The sequence below is a fragment of the Gopherus evgoodei genome, chromosome 6, assembly GCF_007399415.2.
Source record: "Gopherus evgoodei ecotype Sinaloan lineage chromosome 6, rGopEvg1_v1.p, whole genome shotgun sequence".
NCBI lineage: Eukaryota > Metazoa > Chordata > Testudines > Testudinidae > Gopherus > Gopherus evgoodei.
Window position 1 is genome coordinate 87454088 of NC_044327.1, and position 16986 is coordinate 87471073.

General features: G+C 40.2%; 1 protein-coding gene across 1 annotated transcript; it reads left to right on the plus strand.

The window, feature by feature from the left end:
• The first annotated feature begins 98 nt into the window (after positions 1-98).
• On the plus strand, positions 99-12417 carry UTP15 (UTP15 small subunit processome component). Its single transcript, XM_030565894.1, is given in 14 exon segments — positions 99-289; positions 1113-1305; positions 2081-2173; positions 2256-2429; positions 2431-2441; positions 3435-3613; positions 4814-4939; positions 5862-5997; positions 7147-7231; positions 9139-9288; positions 9669-9770; positions 9964-10091; positions 10993-11051; positions 11711-12417. Coding segments are annotated over 13 exon segments (1557 nt in total). The 5' UTR covers positions 99-289; positions 1113-1215; the 3' UTR covers positions 11935-12417.
• The last annotated feature ends 4569 nt before the right edge of the window (positions 12418-16986 follow it).

Sequence of the window (16986 nt, forward strand, 5' to 3'; positions counted from 1 at the left end):
ATACGTTACTAGTAACACTCGGTGTGATTGGACACCCTGGTGCCCTTTTTCTTTTTCTCATTGGGCCTCTCAAGAGGTCACACGGGTCAGAGACGTGGGTGTGAGAGGTGACGCGAAGCGCTGCGTGGCGCAGTAGTGATGACGCGATTCTTCCGCGACAGGATCAACCTGATGCTCGATGGCAGCTTCCGTGGGACGCAACGTGACTTCTGCCTGCTGAGGCGGAACCAGTCTCCTTCGTCCGGCGCTGCCGCAGTGACATCCATTTGGGACGGGATCCTGCTGCGAGGTGGGGATCGCGATGGGAGAGAGCAGCGCACCCCCTCCCGCCCCGCCCCGCCCCGCATGGCCCGGGAGGGAGCCGCGCCACTCGGCCTGTAGAGCAACCGGGCCCCGGTCTCTCCCGCCCGCCTCCTGAGGCTGGTGAGCTGCCGGCTCCTTCTGCTCCGCTCTACCTTGTAACTCCGCTGCTGGGTAACGAGCCCTTTTGCCTAGATATCCCCGCCCCGTGTAGAGCGCGGCGCCAGCCCGTGAGCCGGGCCCGACCCGCGTTCTCCAAGCTGGGCCTGTTGCCGAGCGACGGGGCTGCCCATGCCCCAGGCGCCCGGCGGGGTGCCGCTACTGCGCGCACCGCTCCGCACCGGTAACTCCGCAATTATTGGCCAAGCTGGAGTCCTGCTGTACTGACTGGGGAGGGGCTGTCACGGTGGCGGGGAGGGTGGTAGCCGAGGTGGCGTGGGAAGGGGAGTTATCACAGTGGCTGCGTTGTGCAGGCGCTGACTAGTGAGTCCTTAGTCTTGGTCTGAAATGTCTCTTGAGCAGGGCACTGTGTTACTGACCTGTGTGTGTTGTGATGAGCGTGGATGGAAGCTAAGGTGAGCTCACGTGTGATCTGATCCAGCTTCAACACTCTAGATGTAAGGCTGCTGTATTAATCTACTGCATGCCTTGGCCTTATGTTCCACACTGTCCCCTTCATCCTTGGGTCCTTGCCCCCCAAAACTTAAAATCAGGAGGTTGGATAAGATATTTCAGCACATGCATAATGGAATTTCACTTGTATTTTTTTTACGGTTCAAATTTAAAATTTATTGTAAACTCTTGTTTTTCAGCTGCACTTGCATTTAAAAAAAGAAATACCACACTTTTGCTTTACCGAGAGCATAACAGCAGGGGCTGGACTTGCTGCTTTTGGGAACCTAATTATACGAGAAAATGGCTAATTATAAACCTGTAGTGGTTCAGTCATTTCCCAAACTTGGTGAGAAAATCACGCAAGATACTTTGTATTGGAAGAGTTACAAGGTAAGAATGCATAGTTAATATATGGGAATATAACTTAAGTGTTTGTGTAGTAGTTTTTGCTTAAAGATTTTTGTCTTGATTTTATGCAACAGTATAAATGGCCAACCAAAACTTAAAAACAAAAACGACTTTCTTATCCATTGTTGTAACTGGACTCTCTCTTTGTGCACTTTGTTAGCTTCAGTAGAGGTGACCTTGAGAGCTTGCCTATGTTTGTTTTTAAAATCAAGTTTGAAACTTACTCATGTAATGAGTAAAAGTCAACGTTTCAAGACCCCAGACTGATTTGAATCACAAATTGCTTCCTTTAATATATGCAGATCACTCTAATAAATATGGTCACCTTCATTTATCTTACTGGCAATCATTACGTTTGTTGTAGTAAGTGTCTTTTTAAAAATGAAAATGTATGCCAGACAATTTAGGTATAGCGTACATATGGGTATTTGAAAAGTACATATTTATACAATATGAACATGTTTTGCATTTTGGCAAATTCTCTAGTAATGAAACAATATAACACTTAAAACATAAAATTAGAAAAAAAAATTCTTAAAGGGGAAGTAAAATTTTGGGAGGGGCAAAAACTTTTTTTTTTTTTAATACAGCCATGATTTTTTCTGTTCTAATTCTTTAAAAGGATTTTCTAATTCAGTTTAGAAACTACACAGTGGTAGAGTATCCCATATCAAGCTTTCATGTCTTTGTAAGACTACTGCTAAGAAAAATCTTTGGTAAAGATTGAATTTCTTTAATCTCGCTTCCATTCATTTAGACTCCTGTTCAGATAAAGGAATTTGGTGCAGTGAATAAAATTGACTTCTCTCCAATTCCTCCACATAATTATGCAGTCACAGCCTCTTCAAGGGTAAGTTTTCATATTAAGCCCTATTTTGTTTTTCAAGTAATGTTTTATGAGAATGTACTAATTTAAAATTTATTTTTATTAGATCCATATTTATGGTCGGTACTCTCTGGAGCCAATCAAAACATTCTCTCGCTTCAAAGATGCTGCTTATTGTGCTACATATAGAGATGATGGCAAGCTGCTTGTTGCTGGAAGTGAAGAAGGTGTCATTCGACTCTTTGATATCCATGGAAGAGCAGCACTGAGACAATATGATTGGTCACACTAAGTAAGTAAGACAACATGGTTTATTCATTGTGTATAAAAGCTTTTCTTTATGTACATTTTATGATTGAAATGCCACGGAACACTTTGTGAAGGTGAAGACGTTAACAGAATTCAGAAAAGAACTAGATAAGTTTGTTACCCTAAATTTTACACTCCAATTAAAATTAACATACATTAGCGTTTCTAGTTTAACGAAAGGGAAACAAGGTTGTGGCCTGCCCTAAAGGAATTGCTAGGGTGTTATGGACACAAGCAGAAATTCTTCGAAAACAAAATAATTATTTATTTAAAAGAAATAAGTGGTTACAATATTTTTAATAAAGCAAGAAAGAATACATAGAATATAATAAAACACAATAAAATTACATTTAAAGAATCGTGTAATTAAAGCAGCGCACCAAAATAAAAGACACAGATTATATGGAATATTCCTATATCACATCTAGAATTATTATGTAAGTACATTTAAATGAGGTTACAATCTGATATTACCATTCTGAGGGTGGCGGCCAACCAGTTACAGAATGGGATGGGGTAGATGTCACTCAAACATAGGCATCCGGCTTTATTGATAACCACACCCAGGCATTCCTAAACAAGAAATATTAAAATCAGACTAACACTAATACCAAATCCCTTACAACTTTTGTATAGAATTACTAGGCTCCTACCCTATTTGAATCTTCTCTTTTTATATACAAAAGAATATGTAATTGCTCTTGATGGAGGGGTGGAGTGTTATTAATGCATATTCTAAGAAGAAAGTCAGTATAGCCCATATTTTGTGATCTGTGTTTTTTTAATATAAACTTTGAACTGCTGAAGGAGTATAGTGCCGCAGCTTGCAAGTCAGATATCTTCCATAGCAGATATTTTTGTTAGCCAGTTTATCATAGCACTTCAGATTAAGTGGACATATTTTCCTATAATAACTGTGCACTCAAAGTTTGAAGTATTTGTAGTAATCTTGGACATGGTTCATTTTGGTTTCTAGAGCAGTACACGTAGTGGACTTTCTGACTGATAAATACCGTATAGTCTCTGGTGCTGATGACTATACTTCGAAGTTGTGGGATATTCCAAGTGCAACAGAAATTGTGTCATACAGCGAGCATATGGATTACGTGAGATGTGGCTGTACAAGTAAACTGAACACAGATCTTTTTGTAACAGGTTTGTTCTGTAAAATACTTGTCTATCTTGAATTGGTCTCATGTAAGAAACTCAGAAAAGCAGTTTCTTCTTGATCTGGGTTCTACATCTAGATAGCATTAATTTCCCTTCCCCTGCACTGGGAGTCTCCTACCTTTCATGTGTTCTCTCTCCTTGATTTTCCTGTTTAAAATATTGATTATCTTAGCATTTATCTTTACAGGATGACTCTTGTTATTACAGTAGGACAGTGGGCTTGCCTCTTATGCCAGTTCTTTGTTTTTTTTGTGTTTTTTACATGTTTCATAGTGAGTAGAACATTACACTCGTCCTTTAAAGTTAATGATTCTGCTAAAATATTAGACTGTTTCTTGAGTTTTTAAGAATAAGTAAGCAAGCATTCCACTTTCCTAATACAGGGCTGCCCAAGGGGGCAAGTGAGGCAATTTGCCCTCGGCCCCACAGGGGACCCCACGAGAATACAGTATTGCAACTTTTTTTTAATGGAGGGGGCCCCTGAAATTGCTTTTCCCCAGGGCCCCTGAATCCTCTGGGCAGCCCTGACTTAATACATCAATGCAATTGAAAATTTTTGCTAAGACTTTAGGAAAAGATGGCACCAGTGAACATGGCTTGTGTGATCTAAAAGTTGAAGTTTCAAAATTGGAACAACGCAGCTTAAGTAGCGATTAGAACCAACTGCTACTGCGTTTCCTGATATTTTCATAATATTTTAGATTAAATACCATGCACTCTTATAGCACAATATAATTGATGGATAACTCTTACACAGAACACTACTAACATAAAGTTATGGTTATCAGACAACTACAGTCCAACCAGTGATGCTTCATTACACTTGAAAACTGGAATTCCAAGTTTTTACATGGTATAAAACATTGTGTTCTAGCTCTAGTGGTTCTTGTGATTCATATGAATTCAAGGGTGGGTAGGAAGAAAACTGATCTGAATGACATGGTTTGTAAGGTCCAGTGTCTTGGTAGTAGGACTAAAGGTGAGATCCTTCTAACATCTGAAAGAGGGAAATTCACTTATGTAAGATACTGGCTATTTAAACTGAAGCAAAATGCTTTTCTGTTGGTCAGCAGTTTCTCAAACCCAAGTCCATAGATTGAACATTTAATCTTAGGTGGATGTGTGGGGTTTTTTGGTACTTGAAATGTTATGGGTTCTTAAATTGTTCTCTGGGGTATTTTTCAGGTTCATACGATCACACTGTGAAAATATTTGATGTACGGACAGAAAAAAGTGTTATGACTGTAGAGCATGGACAGCCTGTGGAGAGTGTTCTTCTCTTCCCTTCTGGGGGTCTTCTAGTATCTGCAGGTATTTGAACAAAACAAAATTTCTTTCCTTTCTTCACCCTCTTAACTTGCAGCCACAGAGTAGGTATCACATTTTGTCATTGCTGAGACTGAAACACCAAGGCTGCACACTTCTACTGCGTTATGAATTAATAATGCATTGAACTCTCGATTCTCATGCAGCCATGAGTGGCCTGGTTCCAGCTGTCTCAGAGATCACTATAGTAGTGAATTTGCTGTCTGTCCTAAGAGCTAAACTCAAGGAGTAGGCAGCAGGGGCATTCTCAGAAGAGGGTCTTCATCTTTGTAATCTGCTCACCACTTGCTGTTAATCAAAACTTAAAAAAGAAACCTTAGGATTGGAAACTGACTCTCATTGGCGTAGTGCCATAGTGTGCAAAGGGTGGAAGAATGGGATAAATTGTTTCGTGGGACAAAGATTATTCTTGAAAGATGTCAATTTTTCACCCTTGATCTGAAGAGCTAAGAATCTTTATTTTCTTCAGGGTCCATCCTCTTCCTCTTCCCCCCCCCCCCCCCCCCCGCAATTGCTTGAACACAAACAGAAGATCCTCAACTCCATACTGAGCCTCCATAATGTTCTTATAGAGGGAAGTTACACATTTTCTCCTTTTTTAACATTTCTAACAGACCATGATTGACGCCCACAGCTGCTATAACCTGAGTGATACAATATTTTTCTCCCAGTTGCTTCTAGAGGAAGTTCATGTCTCCTATAGAATATAAACTCAAATTGTTTGTTTGACAGGTGCTTATGCCATAATCGTAAGTGGACAAGGGTGGAGGCAGTGAACTTAGTGTTAAAAGGAAACCATGACTTTCTGCTAATTTTGTTCTTTTGTGCTCTTAACTTGAAAATTTTATGCAAAGAAACTTAAACATGTACATGTCAAAACTGCTTTGCATGTGTTTCCTGTTTACAGGAGGCCGGTATGTTAAAGTCTGGGACATTCTAAAAGGAGGGCAATTACTAGTGTCGCTGAAAAATCACCATAAAACTGTAACCTGTTTATGCCTCAGTAGCTCTGGGCAAAGGCTGCTCTCAGGCTCATTGGACAGGTTAGTATCTTTCACTTGATCTAACTTTTTAGGGGTTTTGTTATTTTCAAATTTGGGAAAAACACATTGTAATCGTGACTGCTATAGATCAAGGCGGGAGACTAACACCAGATTAAAAGTAATAAAAGCAATATTTTTCATACTACAGTTACTGGTGCAAGTAACTTTGAAACACATTCTGGGGCCTTATTCTACCTTTTAATTGTGCACTTGTAATTCCCATTGACTGACTGACTGACTTAAGTGGCAAATGAATAAATCATTCAAAGGGCCAAACTCTGACTTTCCACCAAATTGCTATTCTGCTTCCTGAAACTCCAAACTTAAGTTGCGCGTTCCCTCGCCCCATGCCAGTTGCTCCCATTTTAATATGAAAAGAGAGCTGCACTTACTAGTGTCTCTGATTTCAGTCTAGGTCAGAGTCCTCTCTTGCTAATAATCCTCATTTGCACCTTACATCAAAAATGTTAACCTCCACCCCACTCTTTTTTCATATTAGCAGTTGTTCCCTACCCCCAAAAGTGGCTGCCCTGGTCCTTGAACCCTAGATTGGGTCACAGCTCAGCATAAGAGCTCCAAGGGAAACTATCTCCTCTACTTTCTTCTGAGTATTTCCTTCTAATTCACTAGCAAGAGGGGCCCAAACCAGCAGAGGGACGTACCCAGTGCAAGAAGAGATTAAAAAGATAAAAGGTTCAAATGATTGAGCCATTGTTTCTGGCTTTTCCTTTGGTGCCTAGGGAAGGCAGTAGTACCCTGACACTCAGTTCATGTTTGGAAGGTTATTTGAAAGCTAGAAATTAAAATATTATTTTAAATGAAAGCTTAGTTTCTGCAGAATCTGCATATCATAGATCAACCACGTAAATATATCGTAGAGGCCAGGTCTGGACCATGAGCCAGATGTTTGAACCACTACCTGATGGTACAGCAAGTGTAAGAATTTGAAAGTATGAAATCTTTCTGCAGGCTAGAGATCTGAAGAGACCAGTAAAGTAGAATCTGTTGTACAATGAAGAAACTTTTATGTAAAATTTGAACTCTCTCTAGACGCGTCTGTGACATTTGTAAGAGAGGTGAAATTCCTGTAAAATATCTAGACTGAGACATGGAAATGTGAAGTTGTAAATAAGTTGCTTTTCTGTGCAGGCATGTGAAGGTTTACAGTACAGCCTCCTACAAAGTAGTCCACAGCTTTGATTATGCTGCGTCAATTCTGAGTCTTGCTTTGGCCGTAAGTATAATATAAAAATTAATTTTTAGGCTCTTTGGGAACTGGTGTATTTAAAAAATGTAAGTGGTCTACATAATTCATCTTAGCTTTTGTTGCAATCTCTAAATGTCGGGGGTGGGTATGTGTGTGTCACTAAGTGAATTCTACACATACAAATATTACCTGGAGACTTTGAGTATTATACATTAGGCTGTCATAACAATCCATTGGCTTAACGTGTTGTCCCGCAACTGAGTTTGGCACCAGTCTTAGCAGTGTACTCTGAGCTGGGAGTGTGTTGAGCAGTGTGCTCCCCCAAGGAGTGAGTGATTGGGAAGAGAATGTTGCTGTGGTCTGACCTTCACTTTGTAAGGAAGGCTGCACTTTTTCTTATTGGGGAGCCTTCTGCAGCTCCAGCTGGAAGTGGACCAGTTGTTGAAGCTAGTCAGCAGTTGTGTGAGGACCTGCCCCAGGAGCCTTTTAGAGCCAATCTGGTCTGGGAAGATATGGATAGAATCAAACAGTTCATCTGCCGAAACCTTCCTCACTCTACAAATAGGCTTCCCCTGTGATGAAGGGTTAAGGATAGAGACATTAGAAACTAGTTTCCATAGGAGGAGCTATGGACAAACAACATCCTGGCAGGGAATGCAGGGCTGGCTTTGCTTTTCTCTGGCTGCCTGACAGCTCACTCCTCCTGCAGGCAGAACTAGCTGTGGCTGCTCTCCTGTCAGAACTTTTGCAGAGGAGGAAGGAAATGAACTGCTTGGCAAGCCATCCCTTTACCTTCCCTGCCTGAGAGTCAAGGGAAAAGCCAGATTCTCTGGTGGGGCTGAGAAGGCTGGTCAGACCCAGCTTCCTTCTCCCGCCAGTGGTAGTTCAGAGGGCCACCCTGATAGCTGGTAGAGAGTCTGGCATCAATTGACTACCTCTTCTCCCTTCCCATAACACTCCCACTCCCCCGGGCTCTTCTGGAGGTCTCCTTGTCTTGGCCCCTCACAGCCATCTCTTGGGGACCAAGGGGGAAGGGAGGTATTGAGTCCTAGGAGGGTCTGTGGTATTTAGATAAATATGAGCCCAAAGAGTCAAAGATGCTAACGTGACCCTGTCGCTGTACAACGTTAACAGTTTTAAACAAAGGTCAAGGTTCAGAGTGTAGAGACCTCAGCCTGTTTTAGTACCATGGCAAACATAAGAACTATCATACTGTGTCAGACCAATGGACGGTCAAGTCCAGTAGCCTGTCTTCCATCTGTGGTCAGCAGCAGAGCTTCAGAGTGAGTGTATAGAACAGGGCAATTTTGGAGATATCCACCTCATTTTCCCTTCCTGGCTTTTGGCAATCAGAGATTTAGGTTTGTCCTGAGCATGAGGTTACATTCCTGACTATCTTGGCTAATAGCCAGTGATGGACCTGTTCTCCATGAACTACTTTAGTTCTTTTTTTGAATCCACTTACCGTATACTTTTGAGCCTTCACAACGTTCACTGGCAGTGAGTTACACAAGTTAACTGTATTGTGTGAAGTGCTTCCTATTGTTTGTATTAAACCTACTTCCTCTTGTTTGTATTGAACCTGCTGCCACCTGTCATCAGGTGATCCCTGGTTTTTGTATTGTGGGAAAGAGAATTTTTTTTTTCCACACCATTAATGATTTTGTAGACCTCTATCATATTCCCCCGTAATCATCTCTTTATTAAGACAACCAGCTCTAATCTTTAGTCTCTCCTCTGGGAGTTGTTCCATGCCCTTGCATCCAAAAATTTTGCTTAGATCAGCAGGTCTTAGTATTTTGGGGTTTTTATCAGACCTGTTTCATACAAAATAGATTAGCAATGTTTATATAACCAAGAATTCTGCCTGCTATGGAAAGCTTCATCACGGCAAAAACACTTTGTTACTAACTCAATTTCTTGTTCGTTTTTAGCCTGAAGATGAAACTATAGTTGTAGGTATGACCAATGGGGTACTAAATGTGAAAAACAGAAAACGCGAAGAAAGCAAAGAACGTTTTCCAAAGAAGAAACGCCCAGGATACAGAACCTTTGTAAAAGGAAGAAACTACATGCCGAAGCAGGTATAGGGGGAGAGGAAGGGGTGTGTGTGTGTGTGTGTGTGTGTTTGTGTGTTAGCTGCATTCTGTATAACTCTTGCAATTTTTATTTTGAATTTATTAAAAAAAAAACTACACCCCTAATATTAGTATGAAGGGTTTTAAAGGGAATGATCTAACTAGCTGTGCTGACAACTGTGTTTTTAACATGACTTTCCAAATACATCATACCGCCCCCCCCCCCCCCCCAAATAAAAACTTTCCCAGAACTCTGATAAGAACAGAAGGCACCTGGACAGCAAATTGCAGTATCTGGAAAAACAATATAAAGAAATTGAGAAATACACTGAAAAAATACATATTAAACATGTTTGCTCTGTCCTGAACTGTCCTTTCAATTCTAGGAGGATTTCTTTGTCAGTAAACCTGTGAGAAGTCACTTGAGAAAGTATGACAGACTACTAAAAAGCTTCCAGGTCACCAAGGCTCTTGATGTAGTACTTGAGGTAAGGCCATTACTGCTTTGTGCGCCAATACTCAGTGCCTTCATTTGACGTTTATATTTACATATGGAATAATGTAACTTCTAGACAAGGCTAGAAGGGGAAGAAATCTCTCTTGTGTACATAGACCTGCTTATGCAGGTTTCATTTCATGTTGAAGATGAGCACTCATACTAAACTCTTTACATACACTTAGGCCCGTAACAGGACGCCTGAAATTACAGTTGCAGTCATGCAGGAGCTAAATCGCCGAGGAACACTTCAAAATGCACTTGCTGGACGAGATGAAACACAACTTAGCGTCCTCCTGGCTTTCTTGATAAGGTATCACTCACCTAAATTATCTCTGACAAGGCTATTTCATCAGGCAGATGTTTCTTGTTGCCAGCTTTTGCCACACTTACCTGCAGACACCTCTTTCGAGACTGTTGGAGTGAAACCTTGGCCCTACTGACATCAACAGGAATTTTGCCACTGACCTCAGTGGAGGCACAAGTTTAGAATTTACCCCTACCATTGTTCACAATTACTTTGTGTTCTTAATGAACTTGTGCTTATATGATAACTACACTGTCTTTCATTTATAAAATGCATGTTGATCAAGGTTGCTGCTCTCTTTTTAGAGGAAGTCTGAGACCCACCAAAAAGAGGATGAGGTTTCTTTAAACTTGCTGCCTTGCCCGTTTGCCTGCTACCCTCCCACTCCACCTTAATGAGTCCTGTTGTCTGAAGCTTGTGTTTTATCTTCCTTTATTTAAAAAGAATATTGCCATCTTTCCAAGTGCTTTCCTCATTGAGGGTTGCCACCTGTGACTTCCTGATTATCCCATCCCTTGGACTGCTTTTACCCCTTCATGTGAATGAAAAGTTGTCTAGTTAAACTTTTGTGTGGTAAATTGTACATCCGTATAGGAAAACCTGTTTGTTTATTCATACTAGTGGAATGGTAGTAAATGGCAGGTATAAAATTAAGATACTAATCTCATAGAACTGGAAGGAACCTTGAAAGGTCATTGAGTCCAGTCCCCTGCCTTCACTAGCAGGACCAAATAGTGTCCCTGACAGTGGTGTGTGTGTTTTGTTTTGTTTTGTTTTGTTTTTTTTGCCCCAGATCCCTAAATGGCTCCCTTAAGGATTGAACTTACAACCCTGTGTTTAGCAGGCCAATGCTCAAACCACTGAGCTATCCCTCCCCCCAATTTTAAGAATTGCTCTGTCTCTGCAGGTATGTAGTTGAGCCAAGATTTGCCCCTATGCTGATAAAAGTTGCAGAAATGATTATTGGTAAGTAGTGACGAAGAGTCCTGGGGCACCTTATAAACTAACAGATGTATTGGAGCATAAGCTTTTGTGGGTGAATACCCACTTCATCAAATGAATGTACTGTAAGTACTGTACCAAAAGGAAACTCCTAGTATTCCAAGCTAAGATTACGCTGTTCCAAAAAGAAAAGTTCTACATTTTGCCTAACCACCCAGGGTGGAATTTAAAACTGATATAATAAAAAGCCAGTGGTCAAAATAGAAATCAGAAAATTCCAGGCTTTATTTTTTCTTGCCAGATGATTGATCAGACTGTACACTTTGATTAATGTTCGCTGTACAGAAGAGCACCCATCGCAGGCTCTGAATGCCCTCGGCGCTATTTTTATGCAGTTGTGTGGTATGACTAGCTTCCCCAACTTCTCTCAGTGCATAATACCACAAGTAGTAAACATTTAAACAAAAGTTAAGCCCTCCTCAGGCTTACTAGAATGAAAGTTACTATAAGACTATATCAATAACTTTTCAGAAGGCTATTAAAATATTCTCCATCTTGCCACAAAGCAGGCCTTATTAGAAATAACTATATATTTAAAAAATAAAATATATGCTTATAAAATATGAACCAAGTGAAATGGATGTCTGCACAAAGATTAACTTAAGTAACTTTCCGTCCTCCAGATATTTATCTCCCTGTGGTTGGACAATCGGCAGTTATTGATAAACAGTTCTTAAGACTCCAAGAGATCATAGAAAAAGAAATTGATTACCAGGCGGAACTACTTGAAGTTTTGGGAATGATGGATACACTGTTTGCTACCATGGCGAAGAAAAAGGCCACTTCTCTAGAGGAGAACAAAACTAATGGTATTTTGAGGATTCTGGAAAAAGCTACAAGTAACTAACTGTCTAATTCAATACATCATATTTGTGGAAAATTCCTTGGATTTGAAATCTACGAAGCTTTCCCCAGATAGTATTTTGAAAGCTGCTACAGAAAAAAAGTTACTTTGCTTCAGGAAGTGGAAACAACTCCTGCAGGATGTGTTTTGAAGAGACTGGATTAATGGTGACAGAAAGAACGGACCTTTTCAAGACAAACTTTCCATGTAATTTTTTGACCACAAAGATTTTAAAGTTTTATTCCAAAGCTATTTAACTACTAAAATACATCTTGCGAATCAGTACAAAGTGAGACTTTGTTCCTCCAAATACGTTTATGAACTTCATTTTATATTGCTCCTCTTTTCTCCTCCATTGTGTCCCCCCCCCCCAAAAAAAATTGTTTGTTTAACTTTAATATACATCATTTCTGTAAGAATTGGCATCTCTCAGATCTGCGGTACTTGGCCACAGGAATAAAACCAAGTATGACTTTGACATAGCTTGACTACATTGTGGCATTTTTTTCATTCCCTTTTCATTACCCAGTTCAACTCTTTGGCATCTTAGTAAAAAGCAATTCTCTCTCTTTTTTCTTTTTCTTTTTCTTTCTCTCTCTCAGAAAATAGTGAAGCCTTTTTTAGAGGTACAGGAAGAGTCTGAGCTTAGTATCTTTACTGAAATCCTTGCAATGTATTCACTTCAGAAAAGTGAATGCTAACTCATAACTCAACTCAATTCTAGGCAAAATAGGTTTTCTTATTTGAATTGAGTTTTTTTCCCTTAAAGCAGCTTAGGTTTATTTATTTTTTTTTAAACTAACTAAATTACTCATCAGTGAGGAAATCCTCAGTTACAGTTCCAGCATCATATTAACTTTTGCTCCTTCCCCTCCCACTCTCCCCATATCAGCTGAATCCCTTCACTTGCATTGTGCAATGCATTTAAAGCTGCCTTATTGCATATATGAATTGTTTGTTATAACCTGTACCCACTCTTTAAGCTTTTATCAAGTGTTGGGGAAGGAAATTTTTGGTTGATATTGCCAGGAGGCTTCTGATGGTCAATAGTGCATATGTGTAGGTTGTGATGAGGACACAAGTTGATTTCTAACATGCATCTGCTCTGATCTGGATTTGGAGGGTCGCTGGGATACAGTATGACTTAAAGCCTACAAAGGGTGACACCACATGATCTCGGTATCTTGGTCCAATGTGGCAGATACAGATATTAGTGGCAGAAATAAAATGAGACGTTCATGTAGATTTTAGTTAAAATCCTGTATATCTTGCAGTTTAGAGCCCTGATTGAATCTCCAGCCTTCGTACCTGTTAACATGTGCAGGCCAGTGTGTATTTTACTCATGGACACTAAACAGGGAGGGTGAAGGAGAGGTTACTATTGATACTGGAACACTGAAAACTTTGAGTCCTATGCATTAATTAATTTGTTTATTTTGAAAAACATTCCTGGAAACATAGTCTGAATGGTGACCTAATTTTTTTTTAATTTGGAATTTAATACATTATAACATTAATCTGTTAAAGTAGTTAATCCAGGTTCAATCACCTTAGAGACTTCATGCGAGTTGCAAAGGCTGTTGGCACACAGGTGGTGGGATGTGTAATTTTACTCAGGCCTCTTCGTCCTCTTGCAAGTTTGCGCATGTGATCCCTCTGGTGGGTGAATTTGAATGCAATTTTAAGTCAGAGGTGGATGTTTCTCTTAAAAGCCAGATGTTTTACTAGAAACATCTTGGAAAGCTTCTTTGGTGATGACCAGCTTCAATCTCCTGTGTAAAGAAATCTGGGCCTGTGAGGCAGGTATCTGGAACTCCAAGACATGCTATTATATGGATAGAGCCACAGAAAGAGGAAGTGCAGTTAAAATGGTGAAATAACCAATAGCCCAGAGTTTATAACTTAATGTAAAAAAACCAAAAAAATTGGTCATCTGTGGATGTCTTAAAGGTGAACTTGCTAAACTAAAACAGTGGAGGTAGAGTGTAATTAGAAATATATAATTGAAACAGAAGCATGGTTCTCTGGTACTGCTAGTGATATTTGAGACCTTAATTTTAGGAAGATTACTAAATAACCTTGCAGGCTTTTGATAGAAATTTTCACTGGTACAAGATTGTACAATCCTAAAATTCATGTCATCTTGCTTGGGATGAGTTTCTCTCTAATGGTAGGTCAGGTGGCCATTGCTGACACAACAGCACTAACAAACTGGGAGTATCTGGGTTGTAATCAGGTTCACTGCCTGGTACGGCATCAAGTTTTAGCAAGCTGGGGGTGTTTGATGTGATGGCTGCACCCACAGCTTCTACTGCTTACTAGGATTGCGTTCATGCTGTCTGTTCTGAAAATTACCCCAGGTCTTCCATAGTTAGCAGGATTTGAGAGATTACATGGTAAAATAAATATATATTTCAATGCATTTACATTTTTCTCTGAGGGTCTGTAAAGATGAGGGTTATTTGTTACCAATAGGGCTTTTGTAATTTTTCTAATTTTAGCATTATAATGGGAGAGACTATCAAACTGAACAAATGACTGAAACCGATTGTAGATATTTACTTGTCTATAATGGTCTCTTTATGTATGCTAGCATATGTGCTTGTTTTTTTTTTAAAGCACTAATGCATTGTTGATTGCAAATGTAAGCATAAGGTTCTCATAATATCATTAATTCTCCTGAAGTGCATGTACTACAGACTAATATTATATGCCTAACAATCTATTAATCCAAAAACATTAGAATGCAGTAGGATGGCTTTAAATTGCTATAAGAATCTTAACCATGTGTCAAGTATCAGAGGGGTAGCCGTGTTAGTCTGGATCTGTAAAAGCAGCAAAGAATCCTGTGGCACCTTATAGACTAACAGACGTTTTGGAGCATGAGCTTTCGTGGGTGAATACCCACTTCCTCAGATGCATGTAATGGAAATATCCAGGGGCAGGTATATATATGCTAGCATGTAACCATGTGTGTCGCTTCTTGAATTTAGCTTTCTGGGTGTATGTGTGGGGTTTTTCTCACCTTAAAGGGGGCAAGAGGAAGAAACCTTTTCATGTGAAGGTCACTTTGATATTACAAGGTTGGTATGTCTTTGAAATGCACAATTAATACACTTTCACCAGTCCGGTTGTTATACAAAATATGCATCTATCTGATATTTAGGAAGGCTTTTGATGGGATGTGTTCTCCAGTTGCCACTTTAAAATAGCTTTTGCATCTTATACCTTTGGTCCTCCCAAACATGGATAATGTGGAAGGATGACGGAAGAGAGGCTGCCAAGTCCCTTCTCATGCATCCAGAAATGATGATGTTGTGTTTGTGAGTAAAGTGTTTTTAAAACTTGTCTCTTCCCATTCCTTTGCCACTTGAAGTGCAGGGGAGGAAGGAATGGGTGGGATGCAGCCCTCCCTCCCCCCCCACCCCCCCCCCCCGTTTTACTAGAGCAGGCATTTCTCAATGAGGACTCTAACTTCTCTCTTTTTCCAGAGCAAAATAAACAGACTCCAATGAGAAACTGCCGAACTGGAATTAATTTGCAAACTGGGTGCCATCAAATTAGGCCTGAATAAAGACTGGGAGTGGATGAGTCACTACAAAAAGTAATTTTCCCTCTGCTGATACCCACACCTTCTTGTCAGCTATTGGAAATGGGCCACCTTGATTGCATTGGCCTCATTAGCACTACAAAAGTAATTTTCCCTCCCTTGGTATTCACCCCTTCTTGTCAACTGTTGAATAGGCCACTTCCACCTTAATTGAATTGGCTCGTTAGCACACTGACCCCCCACTTGGTAAGGCAATTCCCATCTTTTCATGTTCTGTAATATATATAATCTGCCTACTGTATTTTTCACTCCATGTATCTGATGAAGTGGGTTTTAGCCCATGAAAGCTTATGCCCAAATAAATTTGTTAGTCTCTAAGGTGCCATAAGGACTCCTCGTGGTTTTTGCTAATACAGACTAACACAGATAGCACTCCGAAACCCATCACAAGTGAATATTTCACAAGTACAGCTCAACTTAGGTTACCTTATTAGCCTCATGGTTTTTATTTTAACCCAAATATTAAGACCTTAGATATATCATGCTGCTTGATCTAGAGCAGTTTCACGAAGTACAATCTGTGGTCTACTGCTGGTCCAGTGGCCTCCAGAGAGCTAGCTGGTTATGTTTTCAGGAGCTAAACTTCCTCAGGCTAGCTTAAAATACATTACTGCTCCTCCTCTGTGTGAACAATTCCTGTAGTTGCCACATGGATGTGTTATGAGCGCAGTCGTAGCAGTGGTGGTGATTTAAGAAACCTTGGCTTTGAGTTCTTTGTAGAATTAGCAATATTAAGCCCTAGTTTCGTTTGCGAGTAAAATGGTGATGTTGTCACGATGCCCTGAAACCCTGAACTGATACTTTGTTCTCTAATATGGGCATAGAGTAGAAGCCAGTGAAGAAAGGGACAGGATGGTAGATATAAACTTGGAAAGATGCAGCTCAAGTTTCAACCTATTGTGATAACTTTCTCTCAGTCCATTCTTCCAAAGAGTCTTCCACCAAGAAGAGGAAAATAGGAACCTGATATTTATATGGGAAGTGTTTAAAGCCTGTGTGAACCCAGATGCAATGGAAAAACTGTTGGGCAGCAAGGAGGAGTGGAGAAAAGGCCTTGGAAGAGAGGAGGTTTTAAATCTTAACTGGTTTAAGACTGGAAATTAGGGTGACCTGCTTAAATTGTCTTTTAGCTAAAGATAGTAATTGGCAATGACATCACTTGTTTATCAAAGGGTATAAAAAGTAAACTCTTGAAGGGTTCAGTGCTATCTTAATCAAATGCTTAGAAATGTTTGGATGTAGTAAATTGCTTATTAGGTAGGCTTTTTAGCAGGGCCAGCCCGCACCATTTTGGCACCTGAAAAGGGGAGCTCAAATGACACCCTCATGCCCCCTTGCTTGGGCCAAAACTTTGAAAGGTCTCAATTCTGCCTTCTTCCTGTTCTCCTTTCATGGTACTGCTCTGCTACCTAGCCCAATAAAGGAGAACTAACCATTTTAAATGC